The 26,995-nt window shown below is 42.2% G+C and overlaps 1 protein-coding gene across 1 annotated transcript in view; it reads left to right on the forward strand.

Annotated features, from left to right (window-relative positions):
• Positions 1 to 648: 648 nt before the first annotated feature.
• Positions 649 to 26,995, forward strand: part of CLCN1 (chloride voltage-gated channel 1) — a 63,489-nt gene continuing 37,142 nt past the window's right edge. The window contains exon 1 of the mRNA XM_032190247.1: positions 649 to 699. Within this exon, the coding sequence (XP_032046138.1) occupies positions 649 to 699 (51 nt within the window). The remainder of the gene's footprint in view (positions 700 to 26,995) is intronic.

Here is a 26,995-nt window from a genome sequence, read left to right on the forward strand (position 1 = left end):
TATCTGTGGTGAGGTATCATGGCCAGGAAACCAGCAATAATGTGTATGCTTGAAGGTAAACTATGTTAAATGTAAGGACAGTATGTAATTTATGTAAGGAATAGTCTTCCAAATAATGCTAAGAGAACTTGCCCTCTTAGATGCTTAACACTTCACAAAGTTGCTTCTAAAGGAAATCACAGTAATAATTCTGATCAAGTTGCAGGAAGGTTCTCTTGTCTAATTTTGGTCATTTTTTATTTCCATTCTCTTCTTCTCAAGTCTGTGTCATCAGCCCCCATTCTTTGAATGGTCCCACTGTTGACCCCTTCTAAATGTAGTGAAGAGTGATACTGCCTGAGAAAGGAGAGGGAAACCTTACCTCCTGTTAATTTACTAAGCTGTCCCAGTGCCAGGGCAGCAGAGATATTAAAGCAGGGAAATGCCTGCCATTTCCAAGCACAGATTGAACAGGAGGGGGCAGGGAGTCTCTGGTTACACTCTCCCTCTCCGTCTTTTCCCTCACCAGTAACCTTCTCTCTCAGGGTGCTCTGTGGGATTTTAGCTGAAGCCTCGTGTCTGCTTCGCTCCATGATTTTGCAGTGGAGATCAGAAGGGAAGACATTGCCCTGAACAACCCCTGCTCCACAAAAGGTTGTCTCTGGGGACATGACTAGGGATGCCTCTCCAACAAAAGCATTCCGATACCAACAAACTCTGGTGAGTACAATACCTGCAGAAGGACAGAATATTTCCTACATAATAGCTGTTCCCTTCTCTGCTAAAGGGGCTAAATGCTTTCTTTGCTTACAAATATCCTTCCCTGCTTGTATTAGGTAAAATTTGTGAAAGTTCTGCATGAGCACATGCCCCAGAAGTGCCAAGAGAAAACAGGAATATATTCTCTTTTTCTCATTATGAAATTAGGAATAGCTTCTAATCCCCATGGGTGAAAAATGTACATCGTTGAATTCACCAGATGAGGAAAAATGTGCTGGAGAGACTCAGGGCTGAGTCCATGGGGATACCTGATTTGCAGAGCTTCATAGAAATGCATCTGTTCATTGCAAATTGGTTTCCTTTTTTTCAGAGAACCACTGAAACCTTTCATTGTCCTCTGTTATGGCTCTCAGAAGAGGTGGTTAGAATTCTGCCATGCTAAGTGTTAATGCATGCTGTGAGAGCAAAGACCATATTGCTCTCATTTGCATCTTTTAGGCACATCCCAGTGGGGTCTTGCACAGCTTTGCTTTATGGATATTTAGATGGAGATTGTTGCTCCTTTTCCTGGTTTAAGTACCTGCCAACTGTGGTACTAAGAATTACTGCATCCCCTCATGTCTTCTCGGACTTTTCTGGACAAGTTGAGGAAGCAGTTTGTACAGCATCTAAGAAACCACATCCTCTATTCAAGGAAGTGGTGTTTGAAATGAAAATTAGCATCAAAAAGTACAAATCATCTCATGAACAGCATGAGTGGAAATCCCAGCCTCTAAAAATGTATGATGGTGACCTGTTCCTACCTGAGCATCCATAGTTTTTGTAGCAATGTTTGGAGAGCAATTAGACTCTATTGGGGCTGCACCAAGCATGAAATCTCACTTTTTTTGAGCTACTAAAAGAAACGCGGAGACCCTCTTCATAGAAGATAGCACACCTGGTGTATTAAGGGAGTTGTACAGTTGCTTGTGGGAACAGAAGGCTGAGGCAAAGATCAAGATAGTACCTTTTTTTTTTATGCTGTTAAGTGACCCTGCTTTTGTGCATAACCTAGTGCTTTGCAGATGAATGAAGAATGTTATGATCTTTAATGTGACCCTAAAGCCCTTTAAGACTGAAAGCTTGATTTTAAATCCTGTCTTACATAATGGATCTAAGTTTCTCAGTGCTGTGCATAGGCACACCACAAGCACCCAGTCTCTTGGTATTTCAGCTCAACTATGTTTTACTAAGAATGCTGCTTATCACTTTTTGAGTGCTAACATTTCTGAAGAAGCCAGTTATTACAGTGGAAGGGATGGATTTCATGTCCGTCGTCGTGTTTCTGTAGCTCAACACTGAAAGTAGCTTCCTCAGTGTCATGATTAAATTGCATGAATACTAGAACACTGAGACTGTGGACCTAATGTACAACACAATGGGATTGCAGTGGCCTACCCGCACAGTATACAAACTTGTAAGATTTGTGGAAGGAGAACAAGAGTTGAGTTCTGAGATAAAAAATTCAAACTGCGTTGGTTTCTGAGCTGATCAAATTGCACGAGGTATTGAACTGTAAGGAAATGCTACAAAATTGAACAAAAGCATTAGTAAAGAAGGGAGCATGAGATAGCAAAAGATCCAGAAACAGAGAGCATGCTACTTGGGGAAAATAGCTATATTTCTTCTGTAACTGTAACAAACTCATGAACCTTTGGACTTCTCACTTTTATATTCATTAATTTAGAAGGAGACTATTCAGAGTGTTCACACTTGTGCTAGTTTTCCTGAAAGCTTGTGGAAAGACACAACTGCTACTAGACTTCCTGAGTTCAAAGAACATAATCTGTATAATTCGAGAAAAGGCAAGTCTCCTTTGGCAAAACATTTGTAGGTTACTAAGCAGCTATTCAAGAGAGAAAGCAAGCCAGTATATTTATAGGTCTGCATTTATTCATAAATGTGACTCAAACATTTGTCAATGAGAGCTTTCATTGTCTCAACAGGATAGGATTGTGTAGTAAATGGTAGCTGTTTGATCTTTCAATTGTCTGCATGGATAAACTCAAATAACTTAGTATATTAGTTGAATTCAAGTCACCCACACCTCAGATAAGCTTTAGGATCAGAAGGTGACTATACTACAATCTATTTCATTTAAGAGTGGGCTATAAATATAGGCATTCTTTGAGAATGATCATATATTTGATTCTTTTAGGATCAAGAGGAGCAGCTAGTTACTGGATCTATTCAGGCATCAGTGCAAGGTAGATGCTCAATCACTATGATGAAGGATAAAGTATTACTCAAAACAAGAGAAATGAAGAACAGTCATAAGGCTTAGGTAGCAGTTGAACATGAGACTATAATTCTGGATGTAGTCATTTCAAGTGGATCCTAGACACTTTGGGGACTTGAGTGTCTTAGCAATTTATGTTTGAGAATTCTACCTTTAGCAACATACTCTTATAAAGGATCATCATTATCACTATCGACTCCACATAGTCAGTTCTGTTAGTTCTTTCTTGTTTAGTGAAGAGAGAGTAGCAGAAGGCGTATGATTGCTGCAAAACTAATACTACAGACATTAGTTTTCATACATAAAACACTGCTCTCTGAGCACACTGGCCTGTAGTCAGAGAGTAGGTCATCACCTGGCTTTAAAGACTGGAAATGGCTGCTATTTTCCTCTGATTTATAAAATCTAATGCAGTGTCACAGTCCAATATTTAAGTCGTTATACCTTGGGAAGAGGTGAGACAGTAGACAGGGTACTTGCTGGTGAGCATTCCAGGTCACAAATCATCTAAATAACAGATCTGATAAGTCAACTGACCAATTCCTGTCCATCTGTGACTAAAGCATCTCTGTTCATTTATGTAACATGGCCACTGTATTCAATTTCTCACATACTGGCTCAGTCCTTTAGCCATTTATCTCCCATGTTCCCTTTAAGAGTTTTCTTTCCTCTGTTTTTATTACTTTTTTGTAATTTACTCTTTTGTCATTCTCTTGTTATCTTCACGTACCTTTCTCCCACTTTTGTCTTCTGCTGTGTCTCCTCAGTTTGTTTCTCTGATGCTCCTGCTCTCAGTATATATGAAGCCAAGTGTTAGGTTTCACAGCTGTGTTTTTCTCTGTGCCTTCCCCGCGTCACTGCCATTAGATTCTTTTCTAAAAATATCCCCTGTGACTCTTCCCCTGTGCTGTCCCAAGGCTGTGGGGGGATCCTCCACAGCCCCTCCTCCTCTTTTGCTTTCTGAAGTTATTGTCAATCATACACAAAGTAATGTTAGAAGGAAGAGGAGACCTGGAGATCTGAGGTCATGAGAAAGATCACTTGTGCAGATTTGTACTGCTAATTCCAAAGCTGGAGATGGCAGATGAATATAGGGTCATGCTCTACCAGGCAAGACATAAGCTCCTGACAATGACAGTAAAAAAGAAAAGAAAAAAAAGAAAAAGGAAAAATAAAGTGTTTAATTACTTGCTGCATGATTAAAAATGCAGGCATTTAGAGAGGTATCACCTACTGTTATAAGGAAACAATTTTTAACTTCTTACCTCTTGTATGTTGGCAGTACTTGTTGGCTCACAGGGCAGCCTCTACTGAAATTAATAGAGGTGGACAGAAGAGGTCCATTTGTCATCTTCCCGTGAGACTGGAATTTAATATCTACTGAAGCTAAGAGCTTCCTATTCACTTATCCACAATATCCACCTTGCCCTCTACTTCCACTTGTTTCAGCATCTACTGAATCAGTTCTATAGGTATGTTTGAAGGTTGGCATTCATTTCTCTCCCTACGTCCCATTCATGGGATCACAAATCTTGCCTTATCAGAAATTTGCTACAGAAATACATGGTAAGATCTTTTCCAGGCTGCATGGTACAAATGCCTGGGGAGTTAAAAAACATTCCCCTGCAATGTAGACATACTAGTGTTCCTCTATACTTAACTGTCAGTCAGTTGCTGGAAAAACAGATCTCCTCTTTTTGTGCTGTAGGATTGTGCCTGGACATCTTCTATACGAGGGATGGGTTAATTTTCAGAACCCCTGCAAGTAACAGAATGATTCCAGTGTGACCTGACATCCCAGTAGGAAGGCTGAGGAAGACACAAATGAGAACAGGCCCAGAAACAACTGGCTTTTTCTTAAAATAACACAGACTTTATTTTTAAGATTTTAATAAGGCAGAATACACATGGCATTCACTGATCCTGGATTATTAGCAGGCTCAAGCTTGGTCGGAGTGCAGATTTATTTCTCTACAGTGCCAGACCCTAGAGACATATCATGAGACACTGTTTATAGCTCTCCTATCCACACGGTTTGAACCTCTTCCACAAACAACAAAATAGTGCTCTGTCTATCTCAGCATGGAAGAGATACTTAGATCTGCCCCCACCTGTGTAAAATACAGGGATAGGAAATTCTCATATACTTCGCTGTGGCTATAAGCTCCACTGTGAGACCAAGCAGGTGCTTCTTGAAGAATTTATCTTTTCCAGTTTACATTGCTAGCAGACCTAACCTTTACAGTTTTAGTAATAAGTCTGGCAGTATTTTTTTTATCTCCATCCAAGAAGAAAAAAAAAAGTAACAGAAAGATTTAGATGGGAAGGGGCCTCTTGCAGTATACAGTCCACACCCCTGCTCCGTCACAGATCTCCCCTGTTGCAATCCATGTCTGTTACCTCTCGGGCATTCCCTGTGCCCCTCTGAGAAGAGTCTGGTTCCATCTTCTCTGTACGCTCTCTCTAGGTGGAGTCAGAGCAAAGAAAGCCCCATCATCCTCCTCCAAGGTGAAAAAACAAACAAACAAACAAACAAACAGATTTTTCATTTTCTTTTCACAGGCTACATGTTCTTCGCTTATAATGCTATGAAAGTTAAGCTTATCCAAGAACTGTACAGACCTCCAGCCCAAGAAAATAAATGTCACAGGCTGGCAGGATGCTGATCAATCTAATCCTTTACACTGATCTTTTGTTACCAAAAGTAAAATAACCTGTTTGTATGTAAATGACATAAGAGGGCATCCCACATTTGTTTGACATCTCTATATGGTAGCTACGTGCTATAAGCTCTTTTACATGGTCAAAGAAAATGCATCATTGTTTTGACAGCTGAGACTTGCATAAAAATTTAGCAATATAGCAGATTAAAGTATTTCAGACAAGTTTATGGGGCTGAGTGAAAGGCCACTTTTATTAGCATTCCCAGTATTTCAAAAAGTTAGACCAGTTTCTAGTAAAACCGTCAACAATAGTAACTGGTGAAATTGGAATACAGATACTACTACCCAAGCTGTACAGCAGATGGCATAAGAGGTACAGTACATGAGAAGTAATTCCCCAATACAGAAATGCACAGTAAATACAAAATTTTCCAGGTAAGCTTGGCTACTGTTGTGAATCTATATAAATCAGCAAACAACTTGGGTGTTCTGGAGGTAAATACTGAATAAAAATAAGTTATTGTGTTAATACTTCATATAGTGAAGCAGCAAGAAGTTGCCACTTAAGTTGCTGTTGTTAGTATTGATAGAACAGTTCCCAGATACCTCCATGATGCAATGATAACTCTCTTGTCTTGTTAATGCAGAGGGAGGACAGGCACAGACTATTAATGTTGGAGACTAAGTTATCTGAGTCTGCTTACTCACACTGTTTTAATTTACCACTGAGTAACCCACTAATCACTAAGTGATTTACTCTTAAGTGACCTGGGGAACCAAACTTCATTGCTGGTTCTCTGCACATGATGGCATATTATGCTTTTGGATTTGATAATGATGCAAGTGATACAAATCTCCACATTTTACATATGAGTAGCAAAGAGATCCTCGACAAGTTGTTATAGCAACACATAGTCTGTGGACACTACTAAGGATATAACTCGACTAATGGATTTGCTTGCATTGTTACAACTAAACCACTCATCTGTACAACAAATTTCTGCTGCCTGGTGAAGTAATTGATTCTTATGTGACCTTAAAGGAACCAAATGACTGTTGAGATTGACAGTCATTCACTTCAAGAGAATATGTATATTTATAGAATGTTTTTATTTATAAAAGGTTCAGGAATGTTTGAGTCATGTTCAGTCATGAGCATGAGAGTAGATTCTAAAAGTGGTTAAGAATACACAGCAACTTCACTTTATTTATTGCACAGGGTTAATGCAAGTGTGTGTGGCACCTAGATCTTTTCAAAGAAAGTGACCACCTGCAGCTCTGAAAACTACAATAAATTATAGGTAGTATATTTTTTTCTAATTTGCTGATACAAGGAAGCATGGTGTTTAAGAATATTACCTTATGTGTAAAAACATTACCAGTGTTTAAGACAATTACTTTGTGGACCCTCAAGTTATGGCAGCCTCATCATTAATGATCTAGATGATGGGGCTGAGTAAATCCTCAATAAATTTGCAGAAAGTAGTTGATACATCAGATGGTTGAACAGCCATTCAGACCCCAATAGGCTTGAGGAATGGGCAGGGAAGAACCTCATGATGTTTGAAAAAAGGAAATGTAGACTCCTGCACCTTGGTAGGAATGACCCAATGCCTTAGTACATGCTGGAGACTGGTCATCTGGAAAGCAGCCCAGCAGAAAATGATGTAAGGGTCCCATTGGTCACCCAGTTGAACATGAGCCATCGATATTCCCTTGCTGCAAGAAAGCTGATGGTAACCTGGGCTACTTAAGGAGGAAGGATGCCACCAAATCAAGGGAGGTAGTCCTTCCCCTCTGTTCAGCAATGGTGAGGCCACACCTGGAGTACTGTGTCCTCTCCAGCACAAAAAATTATAGACTTACTGGAGTGAGTCCAACAAAAGACCACAAAGATAATGAACATACTGGAGCATTTCTGGTATAAGGAAATGATGAGAGCTGGCATTGTTTAGCCTAGAGAACTCTTATTGTCTGATGGGAGGCTGAAACAGACCAAGGCAGACTCTCCTCAGTGGTGGCCAGTGACATGACAAGAGGGAATGGAAGCAAACTGAAACATGGGAAATTCTGTTTCAATATAAGAAAGGAATTTTTTACTGTGAGGGTGACTGAGCACTGGAACAAGTAGCCCAGGGTGCTTGTGGAATCTATATCCTTATAGATATTCAAAAGCTGTCTGAACATAGTCCAGGGCAACTAGTTCCAGCTGACAGTGCTTGAGCATTGTCACAGAATCACAGAATCATTTAGGTTAGAAGAGACCTCCAAGGTGACTTAGTCCAACCTCTGACCTAACACTAACAAGTCCTCCACTAAACCATATCAATAAGCTCTACATCTAAACGCCTTTTAAAGACCTTCAGGGATGGTGACTCAACCACTTCCCTGGGCAGCCCATTCCAATGCCTAACAACCCTTTCAGTAAAGAAGTTCTTCCTAATATCCAACCTAAACCTCCCCTGGTGCAACTTTAGCCCATTTCCTCTCATCCTATCACTGGGCACATGGGAGAAAAGACCAACCCCCACCTCGCTACAGCCTCCTTTAAGGTACCTGTAGAGAGCAATAAGGTCGCCCCTGAGCCTCCTTTTCTCCAGGCTGAACAAACCCAGCTCCCTCAGCCGCTCCTCGTAGGACTTATTCTCCAGACCCCTCACCAGCTTCGTTGCCCTTCTCTGGACTCTTTCGAGCACCTTCATGTCCTTCTTGTAGCGAGGGGCCCAAAACTGAACACAGTACTCGAGGTGCGGCCTCACCAGAGCCAAGAACAGGGGTACGGTCACTTCCCTAGACCTGCTGGTCACACTGCTTCTTATACAAGCCAGGATGCTGTTGGCCTTCTTGGCCACCTGAGCACACTGCTGGCTCATATTCAGCCAACTATCAATCAATACTCCCAGGTCCTTCTCTGCCTGGCAGCTTTCTAACCTCTCATCTCCCAGCCTGTAGCTCTGCTTGGGGTTGCCTTACTGAAGTCATTTAGATCACATCCACAGCCTTTCCCTCATCCACTAAGCACACCACTTTGTCATAGAAGATCAGGCTTATAAATCAGGACCTGCCTTTCATAAACCCATGCTGATTGGGCCTGATCGCCTAACCAGGCATCATCCTTGTGTTGGACAAGACACCAGATGACCCCTCCAAGCTCAAATATTTTGTGATTAATTAAAGTGCTCAGAGGATCGGTAGTGCAAATTACCTAATAGTCAGCAACATTACTGTCTTCTAAATATGACACAGATTTTTTTTGCATTCCTCATCTGTAGCAGACTGTCTTATGTACCCTTATTTTTAAAGGACTCACAAAAAAACTATTTACTTCTGTTACAGAACAACAAATTAAAACTGTTTGCATCTAAACTCCAAGAAGCTGTGACTTAAATATAACAAGATGCATTTTGTCTGACTGACAATTTATTTCTTGTTCTTGTTTTGTTTAAAACTGGTAGGCAGCTAAGTACCACACAGCTGCTCTCTCACTCCCCATCCTCAGTAGGACTGGGAGTGGGGGGAAGGGGGGAGGGGAAAACATGGGAAAAAAATGAAAGAAAAAAAAACTTGCAGGTTTGAGATAAGGAGAGGTTTAATTAAGGAAAAGAAAAACAAGCAAAGGCCACATGGAAGCAAAAGGAGAAAGAAAAATATTCTCTACTTCCCATCAGCAAATGATGTTCACCAACTTCTTGGGATGCAAGGCCTCAATATGTTTAGCAGTTTCTTGGGAAGACAAACAGTTTCATAACAAGTGTGTGCCCCTCCCTCCTTATTTTCCCCCAGCCATTATTGGTGAGCATGACATCATAGGGTATGGAATATCCTTTTGGTCAGTTTAGGTCAGCTGTGCTGGCTATGTCCCCTCCCCTCCTCTTGACCACCCACAGCCTACTAGCCTTTTTTGGTGAGGCTGACACCCAGCCCCCCACAACTGCTTTTCAGGTAGCTATAGAGAGCAATAAGGTCTCACCTGAGCCTCCTGTTCTCCAGACTAAACAACCCCAGTTTCCTCAGGCACTCCTCATAAGACCTGTGTTCCAGGCTCTTCACCAGTTTCTCTGGACATGCTCCAGGGTCCCGATGTCCTTCTTGTACTGAGGTGCCCAAAGCTCAAGACAGTACTCAAGGTGCGGCCTCACCAGAGCATAGTACAGGGGGACAATCACTTCCCTACCTAGCCCTGCTGGCCACACTGCTTCTTATACAAGCCAGGATGCCATTGGCCTTCTTGGCCATCTGGGCACACTGCCTACTTACATGTATGTTCAGGCAAGCATCAACCAGCACCCCCAGATCTTTTTCCTCTGCATAGCTTTCCAGCCACAAAGCCCCAAGCCTGTAGCACTGTATAGGGTTGTTGTCGCCAAAGTGCAGGAACCAGCACTTAGCCATGTTGAATCCCATCCCATTGGCCTCTGCCCATTGACCCATCCTGTCCAGATCCCTCTGCAGGGCTCAATACTTTCCCCCAATTTGCTGTCATCTGCAAAATTACTGAGGGTGCACTCAATTCCCTCATCCAACTCATCATTAAAGATACTAAAGAGGATGAGCCTGAACACCGACCCCTGAGGAACACCACTCATGACTGGTCACCAGCTGCATTTCACTCCACTCACCACTACTCTCTGGGCCCAGCTGTCCAGCCAGTTTTTAACTCAGCAAAGAGTGTACCTGTCTAAACCATGGGCTGCCAGCTTCTCCAGGAGAATATTATGGGAGACCACATCAAAGGCCTTGCTGAAGTCTAGGTAGACTACACCAAGAGCCTTTCCCTCATCCACCAGGCAGGTCACCCAGTCATAGGAGATAAGGTTGGCCAGGCAGGACTTTCTTTTCATGAAGCCATGCTCATTGGGCCTGATCCCCTGCTTGTCCCACGTACGTTGCATGATTGCATTCAAGATGACCTGTTCCATTACCTTTCCTGGCACCGAGGTTAGGCTGACAGGCCTGTAGTTCCCTGGGTCCTCCTTACGACCCTTCTTATACATGGACTTCATATTAGCAAGTCCCCAGTCATCTGGGACCTCCCCTGATGACCATGACCGCTGATAGGTGATGGAAAGTGGCTTGGCAATCACATCCGCCAGCTTCCTCAACACCCTCAGCTGGATCCCATCTGGCCCCATGGACTTGTGACAGTCCAGGTGGAGCAGCAGGTCTCTAACTGTTTCCAGATGAACTGCAGGGGTATCTTCTGCTCCCCATCCCAGACTTCCAGGTCAGGAAGCTCAGTACTCCAGCCTGAATTATCACTAAGGGGTAATAATCAGAGGGGTGAACAAGGTCAAGAAGTTTCCCATTAATGTCCCTGACCCAGGCCCCAGGGAAGCAGCAGACTTCCCTATGGGTAGGGTCTGGCTGACATATGGGGTGCTCTGTGCCCCTCAGAAGGGAGTCACCTATGACCATTACCCTTCTGTCTTCCTTGGTGGAGGAAGTCTTGAGGAGTGGAGTCGACTTCCTTGCCCTAGACAACATCCTGGGTGGACTTTCCCCTGCATCCTCACCACCCTGTCCCTTGAGCTCCAGGGCCTCAAACCTATTGTGTAAGGGCAGCTGGAAAGGCAAGGCATGTAATGAGGGAGTCACCTGTGACACCAAGCAGGGACCTGTTTCCATTCTTCTGCACCTCTCAAGTCCCCTCCCTTTGCCTGACAGGGCAGTAGGTCCATCACTTTTTGGGGTGTGGCACCCTCTTTGCACAAACTGCCACACCATGCCCTGTTTGCCTGCCCTGGCCACCCATGCTCCCCAGGGGCTGCCTTTGCACAAGGAGGGAGGCTTCTGGCTCCACCAGTGCCTCGTCAGCTGCCCTCACAAGGGCTGCTGGGTCCTGGCGGCTCCCTTGGCTGCCTCAAGTGGCCTCGATGCCAGAAAAGTACCTGCCCACTGCAATCCCCCACTGTGCTGTAGGACAGCACTGCCTTGGAGCTGATCACCTGGCAAGCTGAACGCATCCTTAGCAAGTTCACTGATATTAAATTGGGAGATGCTGTTGACTCTGTGGAGAAACAAGAGGCCTTACAGAGGGCTTGCAAGAGACCTTAAAGAGGCCTCCAATCTAGATAAATTGGAGCATTGGGCAATCATCAGCAGCGTGAAGTTCAGCAAAGGAAAGTGATGGGTTCTGCACCTGGGACATAGTAATACCAAACCCAGGCACAGGCTGGGAGACAAGTGGCTGGCTCAGCAGAAAGGGGCTGATAGCTGACAGTAGGCTTAACATGAGGCATGAGTGAGCCCAGGCAGCCAAGCGAGCAAACATTTTGGATTGCCTTAAACGCAGCATAGCCAGCTTGTCAAAAGAAGTGATTTTCCCACTGTATTTAACATTAGTGTGGCCTCTCCTTGAATATTGTGTGCAGTTCTGGGCTGCACAATATAAAAAGGATATTAAAATACTTGAATGCATGCAGAAGAAGGCAGCAAAGACTTACAGTCTTTGGTTGGAAAGGGCTGGAAGGCATGTCCTAGGCTGAGGATGCTTAGGTTGACTAATCTGGAAAAACAGAGTCTAAGTGGTGACCTCATTGCTCTCTGCAACTTCCTGAGCAGGGGAAATGGAAAGGGAGGTGTTGATCTCTCCTCCCTGATAACCAATGATAGAACATGAAGGAATGGCAGAAATGTGCACCAGTGAAGGTTCAGACTAGATATTAGGTAAAAAATTTTTACAGTTAGGGTGGTCAAGGACTGGAACAGGTTTCCCAGTGAGGTGGTTGATGCCCCATGCCTGATGATGTTCAAGAGGCTTTTGGATAATGCCCTTAATAATATGCTTTAACTTTTGGTTAGCCCTTAGGTGGTCAGGCAGTTCAACTCTTTTCAGATCCCTTCCAACTGAACTATTCTAATTCTAAATGACTTATTAGGAAACTGAATTTGCTGCCATCAAGTTTATAATCAGTAGTACAGGACAGTACACTTTGTGTACTCTGCTTTTAGTTCTGATTCCATACAGAAATAAAGCATGTTGGGAAGCTCATTCCTATTAATTAGAAATACATAAATGCCCCAGGCCCATAGAGTAAAAGAACTGCAGATTCACCTAAACTTTGCATGAATGGTAAAGTCAAATGCAATATTAAACAGATCTCAGCTCTGCTACATACTAGTGACTAAAGAAAACAGCCAGTGTAGTAAAAGAGGTTTAGTCCATAGTTACATGAAAAGCTTTCTGTTGGGAATAGAAAGCAAGGGTTAATTAAAGGTGAAGTTCTTCTCTTGCCTAAGCATGTGTTTTAATTCTTCATTTGAGGGTGTATTATAGCTGAGATGATCTATTGACTAGCACATGTAGGAGCTTCTTAATGCTGCTTCCCTGACCTGTTGTGAACACATTCTAAGCATGACACTTGAGAAGTTAACCACATAAAGACATGAATGTTTTCTATCAGTTTACCTTCCAGAATGCTAAGGCCACACATATCAGAGCTGGTGCAAGGAAGAGAATGTGACTGGCCTTTTATGCCACTCACAGCTGTGAGTCAGCTGTGAAGGTTCAGGTCAACTCTGAAAAATCTTGAACTGCTGTGTGTTCTCTCTCTTCTCTATCTTTCACAAGTTGTCTGGATTACTCTTACCCCTGTGACCCTTAAAGAGTTCCTTTTTCCTTTTGACTTACACCTTATGTTATACATACAGCTTATATATATACTTTATATATACTGCCCTTATACAGAACGATAAATGACCAGACTTCAGATTGTCTGGAAAGGGAAGACCTTTCCAAACAGGAAAGGAGAAAGGGAGAAAGAATAAGGGAGATTAGGTCCAAGATCCTACACATTACTGACTTTTGATTAGGCAAATGCACAGTGTGTCAAGCAGCATTTTTACTGCTTAGGGCTCAGGTAGTGTGGGTTATTCAAGCCCAACTGGTAGCCCTTTAACACAGGCCCACAGGAAGAGTCAAAATATCTGCAATAATTAGGCATCTTTCACTCTCCATCACTAGCCTTGAACCAATCCGTGTCACCCTCACTCTTTACAAACTGCTTTATCACTGTGGGAAACTGTTCCAATACTACATAGGCTATAAAGCTACCCGCAGGCATAACTGTGTCAAAGAAACACCACTCTTGAAGAGCCAATCAATCACAACAGTTTAAATTTGTGAGGCAGTAACAAGAACTGCCCAGTGTACCCCCTTGGGTCTACATCTGTGAGCCCTGCTCTACTCTTTTATCAGCAATATCTTAAGGAACAGAATGCCAGGGGTGAGGCAGGTACTGGATTGACCTCGTTCATTCCAAAGAGCTAGTCCTGGGAAAGAAAAGGAAGGAATTCATATTTCCTCAGTTGGCAGCAAGATATTCAATAAATATAACCTGCTTATTATTTCCTGATGTGATATTTCTTCCAGCCTTGTTGGTTTTATATTCTATTCAACCATCTAATTTCTGATACCTTACAAAACATGGCATCATCTTAGCAAGTATGTAGTACAATTTAGTATAATGTGGTAACAAAACACCCTTAGATACTCTGGCACACCATTTTCAAATCATTTCCCAAAGATTTTTGACTCTTTCACAACCTTTAGTTGTTTTTATTTCTAACACAACCCCTTTCTGTGAGTGTAGTCTTCTATCTCCTTCTCAATTTCCCAGATCAGTGTGTTTGGGTCTGTAGTAATGGGTATTATTTAAAGAGAATAGGCAATCGTTAACTGATGACATTTTTGTATTGAATCTTGAGGACTATGGGATTGACACAGCCAATTCCATAACAGTACAACAGCTGACTGTTTACTTTTGAGAGTAAAGTTTCTCTTTAGTCTTCCCACAGGAACTACAGTTTCCATGTTAGAATGGGCAATAGGCCAACAAGAAGTGACAGCAGCCCTCACAGAGAGTAGATGGTTGTATGGGAAGGACAACAGTCCAGTGTCAGAGGCTGTCCATGAGAAGTTGCAGTGTAAGATACAGACGCTATCTAGTCAGGAATGGCTCAACCTGATCTCCTTCCTCTGGATGTCAGGTGAAAGAAATACTGTTGAATGGTTGGAGATGGTACCAGGTATCTATTAGGGAGGGCTGACCTCCTGCCTTCATCATGATATCAGCCTCACATTTCCAATGCAACTCTTTGGTGTAGGACAGAAGTAAAATTCACAGCCAGGGCCAGACATTCCTTAGTATTGATACTTCCGTCGAAGGCCTCTTCATAAAAATAACATTGCAGACCTGGGATCAGAACACAGGCGCTAAAGGCTTTAGCGCACTTCCAATCAGATCTGAATGTGCAGTAGCTGATTTAGTAGAATGATCATGTTCCCCAAAACTCAAGACTATAGGTCAAGAGAGGAGATAGGACTGTAATGATCACTGTGGCAAAATTCAATATGAAACCTAAGTGTCCAAGTGGTCCTGCCACAAAGGACAACATATGATCATCATGTCTTCTGGGTTCTTTGTGAGTAGCAACAACACTTTCTGATCTCTGCACCCTTCATATTGTTTCTTCCCACTTGTGACAGTCAAAATTGATTCTTACTGGTAAGCATACAGCAGCTTTGTTCTAATGAGTTCCACAGAAATTTCTGCAGCCTTCATGACAGTGACTCAGCACTTCAACCTGGGTGCACTTGCTACATGCAGTTCTTCCCTTTCATCAACAATTTCTTAAAAATCAAAGTACAGGGCTGATAAAAGAGGGAGGGAGTCCAGTGACTGTCATGCTGGCTCTCACTGTCATCCCTGTAACAACAGCCAGTGATAACAAGAAAGGTTATTTCCACAGTGGAATTGCTTTGTCCTTGTTTGTGATGGATTATTTTTTTGTTGTTGTTGTTTTGGCTATCAAAAGAACTACTCTCTTCCTTCTGTTTATCTTCATCCTTATCTCATATTATTATCAAGGATTGTTGTATGGGAAACAGGGAAGACTTGTTGCTTTGAGGCTACAAGACTACTTGTGTGCAGGAAGCTTATGTGTGCTTTTATCGGTAGCTGCATTTGGACGGAAGAAGGACAACAGAAACGGGAAGCATAGTCAAAATTGTACAAGATTTAAAAGACTAGCTTTTATAATAAATGGTATTTAAAAATGTTAAATGGTAGTCATAATATGTCTGTGCTATGTGTTCTATATTGACATCATTTATCTCAGCTATGACTTCTATATTGACATCATTTATCTCAGCTGAGACAGGACAGGACACACTAGTACAGTCAAAGCAAATAGTACTTGACATCCATGGAATTCATGAATAATTTATATCACTTGCACAAGTAATACAATAAAAGTGGGAAAATTCTGAAATGTATGCAAGACACTAGTATTACAAAGAAAAGGTTCATAGTTGCTTTAGACAGCCCCTTTCCTCATTTCTAGATGCATTCCTGCCTCTTTCTTTCCTAGCATTCCTGTGGCCATGCATCAGCTAGATCAAAGAGCTGGCCTGCCTGAAAATTATTTTGTTGTTGTTTTTTTTTTTTTTTTTTTTTTCTTGCATAAGCTTCTTGATCATTAGTTCCAGTATCTAACAAAGTCAAACTGTCCTTTTCAACCAGCCTGTTCCTTAGGTCCCCTATGCCAGTAGTGTGATCACATTCTCAGAGACATTAACAGATTCTTGGAGCTCATGGCAATGTCTTTTCAAGCATTTCAAATTTGAACAAGAATCAGGAAAATTAAATCTATTCTTGTATACCTCTAATCCTAGCCATGGCCTCCCAGAGATGTCTGTCCATACTTAAGACCTCTTCTTCCTGCCCAAACACATCTCAATGTTCTCCTAACATGTTTTTTTTTTTTATTATTTTTTTAATTTTATATTTAACATGTATTTATTTTTATTTGGACCTTTTCACAAAGTCCAAATAATTTTATTTTATAAGTCTGTCTTCCTCCTAAACCTTTCAGCTATGATCACACTTTTTCCTAGTTGTTTGTGGTTGATGGAGGAGGCAGAAGTCTTCTCTTGCAACTAGCCAAGTCCTATACAGAATCAAGAGTCCTAGCACAGCCTGTGCCAGCCCATTTCTATACAGCTCATCACTGCATTTTCTTCCCACCCTTATGATGTCAGTCATGCTGCTTTCAACCAGTATAACTGCATGACTGTCAGATTAAATGTGTGTCTATTAATTTTACTTGTGCAATAAGCAATCTGCAGGGAAGAGGGGAAGAAAGGCATAAATTATCTATGGGAGCATGGCCTGCCTCTCACCTCTGAAGGATTTTTTTTTTTTTCTGGCAATAAAATACAGGACATGATGCAGGTGGCTTATTAGGGAATATTCACTATTTGGAATCAGAGCTTGTCATCTAGATGGAGATGTAAAGAGCGATTGCCCAGAGTTTGTAGACTCTCCATCCTAGAACAATAAATTCACAGGCTTGGAAACATTCCTAATGAGTTTTGATCACTGGAGATGAACCTGCATTTCCTAGACATTCCTTAGTCTCTTCTCATAAAATGCCTTCAAGCTGATACTTCGGATCATGTTTGTTAATGCAGCATTATTCTAGAAAATAAGCAGAGATCCATTGAACCCACTTCAAACCGTGCATTGAGCATTCTAACTGACTAGCCACTGTCGAATGCATAATACAGTTGTAAAAAGTTTTGTGCTTCTCACCACCATGTAGTCTATTTTTAATTTTAATCTCTTATTTTTGATATACCTCTTTGATATTTGCATACATGCTATGCATACTTGTTCTCAGTTTATTCTAAGGCAAGGCAATCAGATCTTCCCCCATCAGCAAAGTACCTCTTGTTTTGGAGAGCCATTTTGATTTAATAGAAGCTATATGGTGCTGTAGGGTAAAGAGTCTCAGACAGAACTGAGGGTTGCAATTTAAGAGGAGCAGCTGTAGGGGAAGAGCCCTAGAAAGGAGCCCAGCCTTAGAAGTGTGAAAACAATCTCCTAGGCAACAGAGTGGGAGCACAAAATTTTAGCAGCTCAGAAAGTCACCATGTTAATTGCAACCAAGCTGGACCTGGAAGCAAGAATGTACCCTGCAAAGTCATAGTGGGTGGGGAAGTGTTTTGTATAAGCTATAAGTTTATTGCTATACTGCATGACATATATCCTTGGAATTTTCTCTATTAAAAAAAAAAAAAAAAAAATCAAATAATCTTGTTTTTATTCTAGTAAAGACTAGTGTGTTTTTTGAATTTTGAACCCTGCTGAGCCTAACTGGAGAGCTCACCAGGACATCTAGACAGATCTGTCTTTAAATTCTGGGTGAGTTCGGGTCAGTTTATGAAACCTAATTTTGCTGTCTTCTCTTTCTTCTGGTTTTCTGTGTCTCACTCTTGCTTCTGGGTTTGTTTAATTTCTCTCTACTTGTTCTTTTCACACTCAGGTCCAAACTGTGACCATACTGCAACGTAAGATAAGACAATCCCAAATTAACAAGTTATCTACCCATCTCACTTCATTTTTGCCAAGTCATGGCATATCATGATCTGTTCAAGTTTCCTTCCAGGTTCATCTATTTCAACATTTACTTTAGTGGGACTTTCATGTCCCTGTTTTCCTTTAAATGTTTACCTGGTTACAATCATGAGATCTTTTTTAAATTCTGCCTCTTTTCTGGTAACTCCATCATTCCCCTATTTAAGTTATCACATGATAATTCTCAAGATCTGCCCTGTTTCTGTCAATTCTGTTCTGTTCAGTCTGGTATTAGTCAGTCCATGTCCTCTTAAATATCTTCATATTAGCTTGTCACCTCTCAGTGATAAAAGCCCATAAACTTTCTGGACAACTTCTTTTTACTTTTCACTATAAACTGAACCTGTCTTTCCAATTATCTTTGAGAGTTCCCTGTCATCATTTCTCCATATTCAGTCTTGTTTACAATGTGTTGTTGCACAGCTTAAATGTCTCACTTTTTCTGCTGTTCAAGCCCTAGTCCATAGTATATTTCTTTCTTTCACTATAAAAGCATCTTTTCTCCATCTCCCTCTCTCTTCCTAACTCAAAACATTCTTTCTCTCCCGGAGTTCCAACTGCAAACTGCAATTTTAAAGCCTCCACAAGTGTCTTCTCTAATAAAATGTCCCATTTAAACACCTTGCTCTCACATACAAGTCTTAAGGCCACTGTAGTCTTTTTCCTACCTTCTCACTCTTTTTTTTTTTTTTCTTCATCTGTTGCTACTGTTTGAGGCAATGTACATTTGCTGTGGCTAACTTCCTATCCCTCATCTCATCCTTCATGTCTTTCCATGCTTTCTTTGTCTCCTATTGCCTCCAGGTTTATCTCTTGTAGATTTTGTTACTGTTAAGTAGTAATCCTTTTGTCACATTCCTCTTCTTCCTCTTTTAAAACTACTTTTTTTCCTTTCACCTTTACAGTTTATTTTGTCTTATAACCTATCTTTTATATCGTCTGCTTCACAGCCGTATGGACCTCATGGACTAAGTTGACTGAAGCACAGAATATTATTTTTCTTTTATTCATAAATGACTGCTTTTCTATTCTGCATGGACAGTTCTGAGGAACAATAACTCTGCTTCCGCAAAGTCATCTTCTCTCAGTCTGGGTTGCTAGAGTGTTCTACATCACCATCTCCTATAATTTCTATACACATAGTATTGATGGTAACCAAACAAGAGGTGTGATCTTTCATTCCAGAGGAATGTGATTCTGTGATTCTGTGAAGGTGCAGTCTGTTGGTGGGCCATGAGGTTCATATACAGTGAGGCTGTGATCTGGGTAGATCTACTAGAGAAACAAAAAAAGTTCTAGTGTAAGGAGAAATCTTAGAAGTTATTATAATATCTCTGTGGGCAGGGCACAGGGGAAAATGTTAACCTTGTCACTGTTGATTAATAGCACTGGGATTTCAGGTGATAAATCTCCCTGAGACAGGACCATTAGAGAAGTGTGGGTCTTCAATCATCCCTTCCCCCATAATGTCAGAGCATTAGCTATAAAGGCTGGGGACTAAATTTCTACATCATGAAAAGCCTGCAGAAGAAAGGAATAAAGGCAGAGAAAGACAAGGAGACCTAAGAGAAAACTGGGAAGAGGAGGGAGATAGATGGCTGACTGGAGGAGAAACCTGTCTGGGGTGAGAGTTCTTCTAACATATTCTTTTCTTTTTCTTCACCTAGACCATCCTTTGGGCTGTAGCTGTAGGTTTGTCCATCAGGCAAGTGTCATGCTTGAAGGAATTACCACAGAAATACACTTTGGAGTACCTGTAGGGCCTGTTATACATGAAGAAGAAAGTAGTATTTGAGCAGGCTGAAAATGTGTCCCCTTGCTATGGGGCAATCTAGAAACTGTCCTACTAAGGCCTTCAAAGCCTTTGTTAGTCCTTTCAGCATGCTTAGATGCACATAGGGAATTGAGAGAAGCTACATCTACAGGTTAGCTGTATTTGCGACTAGTACAAGGTGCTTATTATATCTTCCTCTTTCTTTTTTCTTTTTTTTCTTTTTTTTTTTTTTTCTTTAACATCTTCTGACATTTCTGTGATAAGTCTCCTGAATCTGTTGGTAACCTCCTGAACAATAGTAGTACTACATTGCTGTGTCCTGCTAGAAAGGTAGTGCTAGGCTTTGGCAATGGAAACTAGGATTTATGAGCAATAAAGAAAATATATAAAGAGCAAATGTGGCATGAAATTACAAGTGATGTGATGCGAGATTTGGCAGCAGTTACTACGCAGCAGCAGTGCAAAGGCAGATTTTTTGGTGGTATGCTCGGTACTCTGTTCTTTTGGGACTCCAGTAATCTGAAAACATGGGCAAGACAATGGGTAGAGCTGGAGCAGTATGTTACATTAGATCAACTGTGCCATCTGGATAAAGTAAACAAGCCATTGGACCTACAAGTTCTTCTTTGAGTCCGAAACAGAAGAAGATTTCAGAACAAGTTGAGAGTAGCTACCCTGTGTTATGAGAGGTAAAGAGTGACAAGAGAGTGGTTGCCTCCAATAGCTGCTTTGGCCCAGGACCATTCCTGTCCAGACACTGTGGCTCAGACAAGTGCCCAGGGACCTTGGGAATGCGGCTGCCACTTTTGTCTTTCAGGTTCAGCTGGTAGCAAAGCTGAGCATGCATCCCAGAGACAGGACACTGACACAATCAGTCATAAATACTGCCCTGGTCAAGGGCTTCCTTCAACAGCGCTTATGCACAGGACTCAAGTAAAACAGATACAAACAGCCAAGACCCTTTCCACCTCTCTGACTGATAGAGATACAAGTTCATTAGTTAAGACACACACACACAGAGCACTCTCCAGGTTCACAAGAACACACATTCACAGATCCTCTGACTACCTGGAATAGCCCATATGTCCATCCAGCAGTCCTGCCCAGAACTTAGGCCTGCCTTGCAGTGCACACACACACAGGAGAGTGTTAATACATAGTGTAAAATAAAATACACCATTAAAATAAGACTAAATTAGAAAAATAAGATGATAGGACAAACTGTGGTGATTAGGTGCAGGGCTCAGCCAGAGAAGTGTAGTGACCAGCCCCATCAGCACTTGTTCTTGTAGGGGCCTTCAACTTCCCAGATACCTGCTGGAAATACAGTACAGCTCAGAGGAAGTAGTCTAGGAGGTTCCTGGAGAGTGTGAAAGATAGCTTCCAGACACAGCTGGTTAGTGAGCCTACCAGGGGAGGTGCCCCACTAGACCTGCTGTTCACAAACAGAGAAGGACTGGTGGGAGATGTGGTGGTCATGAGGTCTTCTTGGTCAGAGTGACCACGGCAAGGTAGAGTTCTCTATTCTTGGTGAACTCAGGAGAGGGATCAGTAAAACCGCTATCTTGGACTTCTGGAGAGCAGACTTTGAGCTGTTCAGGACACTGGTTGGCAGAGTCTCTTGGGAGGCAGTCCTGAAGGGCAGAGGAGTCCAGGAAGGCTGGGCACTCCTCAAGAAGGAAATCTTAAAGGCTCAGGAGCATATCATCCTGAGATTAAGTTCTAATGCTCTGTAGTTTAAATGGATTCTGGAGTTGTCCCTTAGGGCTTGCAGGTTCTCTTGGGGACTATTGACTTAGCAAAAGTGTCTTGCGACACAGACTGTACACCCATCTTTTTTTATCTCATCATAGTTAATAGCATTGTCATCTTTATGACTGTTCCTTAGTCTTTTGGACAACTATTACCCTGAGAGAGAAAGAGAAGCCCATTGAATATTGTTTTCATTACAAATATGGCTTGCTCAGGATGGGCAGATATGAAGGAAGAGATCCTCTGGATAATCATTCCGGCTTCCTCCCGTCTATTTCTGCGTCTGTATTTCTATCTCTTTCTTACAACCTTCTTTTCTCCTCTTCCCCTCCCCCTTCCCCTTCCTTCTCCTTCAGGAGTTCCCCTCTTACCCACACCTGATATTCAATCCTGGTAGAGTTAGTGCCTTTTGCTGAGATCAGACCTGGCACTGGGGAATCATGTGACAGAGGAAGGTTGCTATAAATATAGTTAAACCCTGCAATCACTGCCTTTGGTCAGGAGGAGGAGAAAGTGAGAGAGATTCGAGGAGGAGGAGGAGGAGGAGGAGGAAGAGAAGGAGGGCCAGAGAAAAAGGGAGAGCAGGAACAGAACAAGTCAGAGTGGTCTGATGAGATAAAGAAAGGAAGAAAGGAACAGAAGAAAGTACAGAGGCTATTCTCTGGCTAGACCATGAGGTGGTTCTAGGTAAGGACCAGAGAGGCAGCTGAGCATGAGAAAGAGTAGAGACATGGAGAGCTCAGACAGTATGACGCAGGAATCCAGATCGAAGTCAGCTTTGTGGGGGGGCACACCGCAATACGACTATGTCTGCTTTGAGAAATGCACCCATTACGGGATACCCTTGGAGGCAGGACGCGAGGCCGGGGGGACAGGGGACGACCTGCACTACCTGGAGAACTCCCTCAGCCACCCACAGGTAGGGCTGGACATCTGGGATATTTGTGGCAGCTCAGGTCTCACTGGGATCACATAGGCTCCTGGGGCTCCTAGAATGGTGCTGTAGAGATCATGTCCCTCTCTATTCCCAATCCTACCAACTCTCCCTTTTTCTTGTTGACTTCCAGATAAGGCATTGATTTTCAAGGTCTTGCTTAGAATTTTGAATGAAATCAGCATTTCAAGTCACGGATTATTTCCATCTGCTATGACCACAAAGTTAGAATGGGCAAGCTGGGATGGGGAAAATCAGTCAGATCAGTAATGTACATGTAAATGCAAAGAGAAACTGCACCTGCCTTCAGATGCATAGTGATATTAAGTAGAGCAGGAGAAGAAATAAAAACAAAGAGAACAGTGATGTATATAGATGGGTATCCATTTGCACAGCTGTATGGACAGTCATGCAGAGCTCTGTTTTGAACAGAGAGTAAATCAAGCTTGCAGACCCATGCATGTATAATGGTAGTTTCAGTAGCCCCTCTAGGAGCTGTGAGGGATTTTCTAACCTTTAAGCTTGATCTGACTCTCACTCTGGTTCATACAGATAGTGGCTCAGAAAAATATCTATTACATTGATGTACTCTGGTTAAGACTTCTTGTTTCATTGCCCTCTGTATCTCCTTTACCTCTCCATTTGGGACAGCCTTCTGCAAAGAGGAGGTTTTACAGCAGAGTCCTGGTGTCTTATTTCCTACCAGTCTACTCAGACTAAGCTGACATAAAAGGTCTTGGAGCAATGTAGGATTTGGTCCAGTGACGAGAGGGAGAGAGAATGTGTGAATGTGAAACTCATACAGGGAAAATATGAGTGGAAGTTTCTCAAATACCCCTACACAAATAATTAGGTCAGTGACTGAGGGATGGTAGAGATAACTGATTAATATCATTAATATGATTAATATCCCTAATAATTTTGTGAGCCAGTGATAGGACAAAAGACACATTTGTCACCAAGAAAATCTCTTCCAATAGATTAGCATCCTGACAAGGATTGCATATGCCATGTTGCAAAAGACGGAAATCAGTGCCATGGCCATACCCAAGAATTTCTCTTCTGAAACTGTCTAAAACATCTGAAAGTTTGCAAATGTTTCCTCTACCAAACTGTTCCAAAACCATTCCTTGTCTGATTCAGATGCAACACCCCAAACTGGTAGGTGTCCGGACGGAGGCCTGACTTGAGTAATTCATGCTTTATTTACATTAACACAAAGCAATGGTTTGGTGCAGTAATCACCCTAGCAGGGTAAGAATGGGGACATGATGTGATAGAGAGGTGCATGCGCCCCGCTAGAGCTGAGCTCCCGCTGGTGAGTGGATTATGCCAGGACACCGAGTCTAAGAAATATGCCCATTTCGTTACAGGAACCATTACAGAATCAGAATCATAGAACGGTTTGAATTGGAAGGGACCTTAAAGATCATGTAGTTCCAGCTCCCTTCCACTAGGCCAGGTTGCTCAAAGCCCCATCCAACCTGGCTGTGAAAGCCTCCACAGATGGGGCATGCACAGTTTTTCTGGGCAGCCTGTTCCACTGGCTCACCACCCTCATAGTAAAGACCTTCTTCCTTATATCTAGTATAAATGTACCCCTTTTTAGTTTAAAGCCATTTCCCCTCGTCTTATCACAACACTGCCTGATAGAGTCCCTCTGCAGCTTTCCTATAGGCCCCTTTTAGGTATTGGAAAGCCCCTATAAAGTCTCCCTGGAGCCTTCTCCAGGCTGAACAGCCCCAACTCTCTCAGCCTGTCTCCATAGGATAGGCACTCCAGCTCCTTGATCATCTTTGTGGCCCTCCTCTGGACTCGTTCTAATAGACCCATGTTCTTCTTGTGCTGGAGGCCTCAGAGCTGAATGCAGTACTCCAGGTGGGGTCTCATGAGAGCAAAGTAGAGGGGGAGAATCACCTCCCTCAATGTGTTGGCTGCACTTCTTTTGATGCAGCCCAGGATACAGTTGGCTTTCTGGGCTGCAAGTGCACATCACCAGCACATATCAAGATTCTCATCAACCAACATCCACTCCCCTACCCACCCCGTTCTTCTCCTCAGGTCTGCTCTCAATCAATTTCCCACCCAGCCTGTATTTGCGCTTGGGTTTGCCCTGACTGAGATGTGGGTCCTTGCACTTGGCCTTGTTGAACTTCAAGAGGTTCGCACAGGCCCACCTGTGCGAACCTCATGCCTGTCCAGGTCCCTCTGGGTGGTATCCATTCCCTCCAGCATGTCATCTGCACCACACAGCTTGGTGTCATTGTCAAACTTGCTGAGGGTGCACTTAATTTCACTGTCCATGTCACCAACAAAGATGTTAAATAGTGCCAGACCCAATACTGACCCCTAAGGAGCACCACTAGTTACTGATCTCCACCTGGACATTGAGCCATTGACCACAAACAACTCTTTGAATGTAACCATACAGCCAACTCCTTACCCACCAAGTGGTTCATCAAATCATGTCTATCCAATTTAGAGACAAGGATATCATGGAGGGCAGTGTCAAATGCTTTACACAAGTCCAGGTAAATGATGTCATTTGCTCTTCCTCTATGCACCAATGCTGTAACCCTGTCATAGAGGGCCACCAGATTTGTCAGGCATGATCTGCCCTTAGTGAAGCTGTGTTGGCTGTCACCGGTCACCTCCTTATTTTCCATGTGCCTTAGCATAGCTTCCATGAGGATCTGCTCCATGATCTTGCCAGGCACAGGTGTGAGACTGTCTGGCATGTAGTTCCACGTGTCTTCTTTTTTTCCCTTTTTAAAAATGGGTGTTATGTTTCCCCTCTTCCAGTCAGTGGCAACTTCACCAGACTGCCATGACTTCACAAATATGATAGTGTGAGAAAAAATCTGCAGCCAATAATCCAGGCTCAGTGAAGCAGCATTTTTATTCACGATTGCAGTGGTGGGCATCCTGCAAGCAGGAGCACACAGCAGAAGCATCTCATAGCCCTAGGTCCCCTATTACCTGAAGCTTGATTCCTCCCCTGTTTCCTCATTGGCTGAGTACTACAGGTTCACAGACTACCTGATGCTTGTTACTATGCCCTGTATGTACAATTTTATTTGTCCAACCTTTAATTTCTCCTTTCTTTGGGGGAGGTAAAGGGAGGGGGGAGACTGGAGGGGCCCGTGATTTTGTAGCTTCTTGATTTTGCTGATTCCGCAACTGCTTGTCTTGATTTTCTTAGCCATCCTCCTTATTTTGAGACAGTGGAACCTTCCACTGTCCCCTTATCTGCTTAACATACCCCCCACTGTTATGCCTGCACAGTCACTTTTGAATATGCAGTGTTAGTGGAATTTTCCGCTGCAAAAACACAACTTTAATTCTTACAATGGACAGTGTCTTAGCAACAACATCTGCCAGTTCCCTCAGGACCCATAGATGTATCTCATTCCTCAGTTGGCATACACAAAAATATACCAATTTATATGTATCCACCCCACACACTATTCCCATATGACTAACACCAGTCTCACAAGCTGGCACAGATGACATAGTGAGGCAATAAAACCTACCTCCATGCTCTTGCTGCCTGGCACTAGGGTTTCTTTGTATTCATCTCCAGAGACATGCCAATCAATGCATGTAGACAATCTCCAGCACAAACAAGCAGACCATCAAATGCATTCCCATACTTGTCTTCAGGAAGTAACATCCCCAACAATTATGCATTTGTGAACAGAATTTTCAATCTTGAAAATAGAATGCCATATTTATAGTTTTACTGAAATATGCTCTAAAATACGGTTATATAAACAATCACGTATTTACGCATATAGATTTAAGTATGAAACCTTGTATACAGGAATCAGTTACTATCTGTCTTCAGGAAGACAGACATTCACCATTTTACTGAAAATATGCCCTAAAAATCCTGTTATATAAACAGGATAAACACATATTTACACATGTAGGTTTATGTACGAAACTTTGTATGCAGGTATATTGCTGTAAAACAAGACTTCCTGTGCATATGTGTATTTTGCTAGCTATTAATGCACATGCAACTAAAGTATAAACATTCATACTATTGTACACATCTTGTAAAAACATGCACACGTTATTAACATGACAAGCAACAAGCTGTGCATGCTTCCATCCATTTCCATGTAGAATACCCACAAAGACTTTTTTCCTCACTATGATGTGAAAAAATGGTAGAGAGAGATTTTGGTTCTGTTGTGTCAATTTCTGGTGCTAGCTATTGCCTTCTGTTTTATACGTAGGATGGAAGCTGTTTCAGACAGGATTTGTGATTTGATTGGGCTTTCTCAGGGCAAAGAACAGTGGAAACTTGGTCTTCGGCCTGGGATCTTCTGATAATAGATAGTCAAAAATAATATAGTAGATAACATAAAATAATAATTGGTAATTATAATATATACACAGTTTGGTGCAAATAAGATAACAGTAGATATATATTAGATGATATAATACACAGTGATGAAAAATTACATT

Source organism: Aythya fuligula, chromosome 1 (genome assembly GCF_009819795.1).
Source record: "Aythya fuligula isolate bAytFul2 chromosome 1, bAytFul2.pri, whole genome shotgun sequence".
Lineage (NCBI taxonomy): Eukaryota > Metazoa > Chordata > Aves > Anseriformes > Anatidae > Aythya > Aythya fuligula.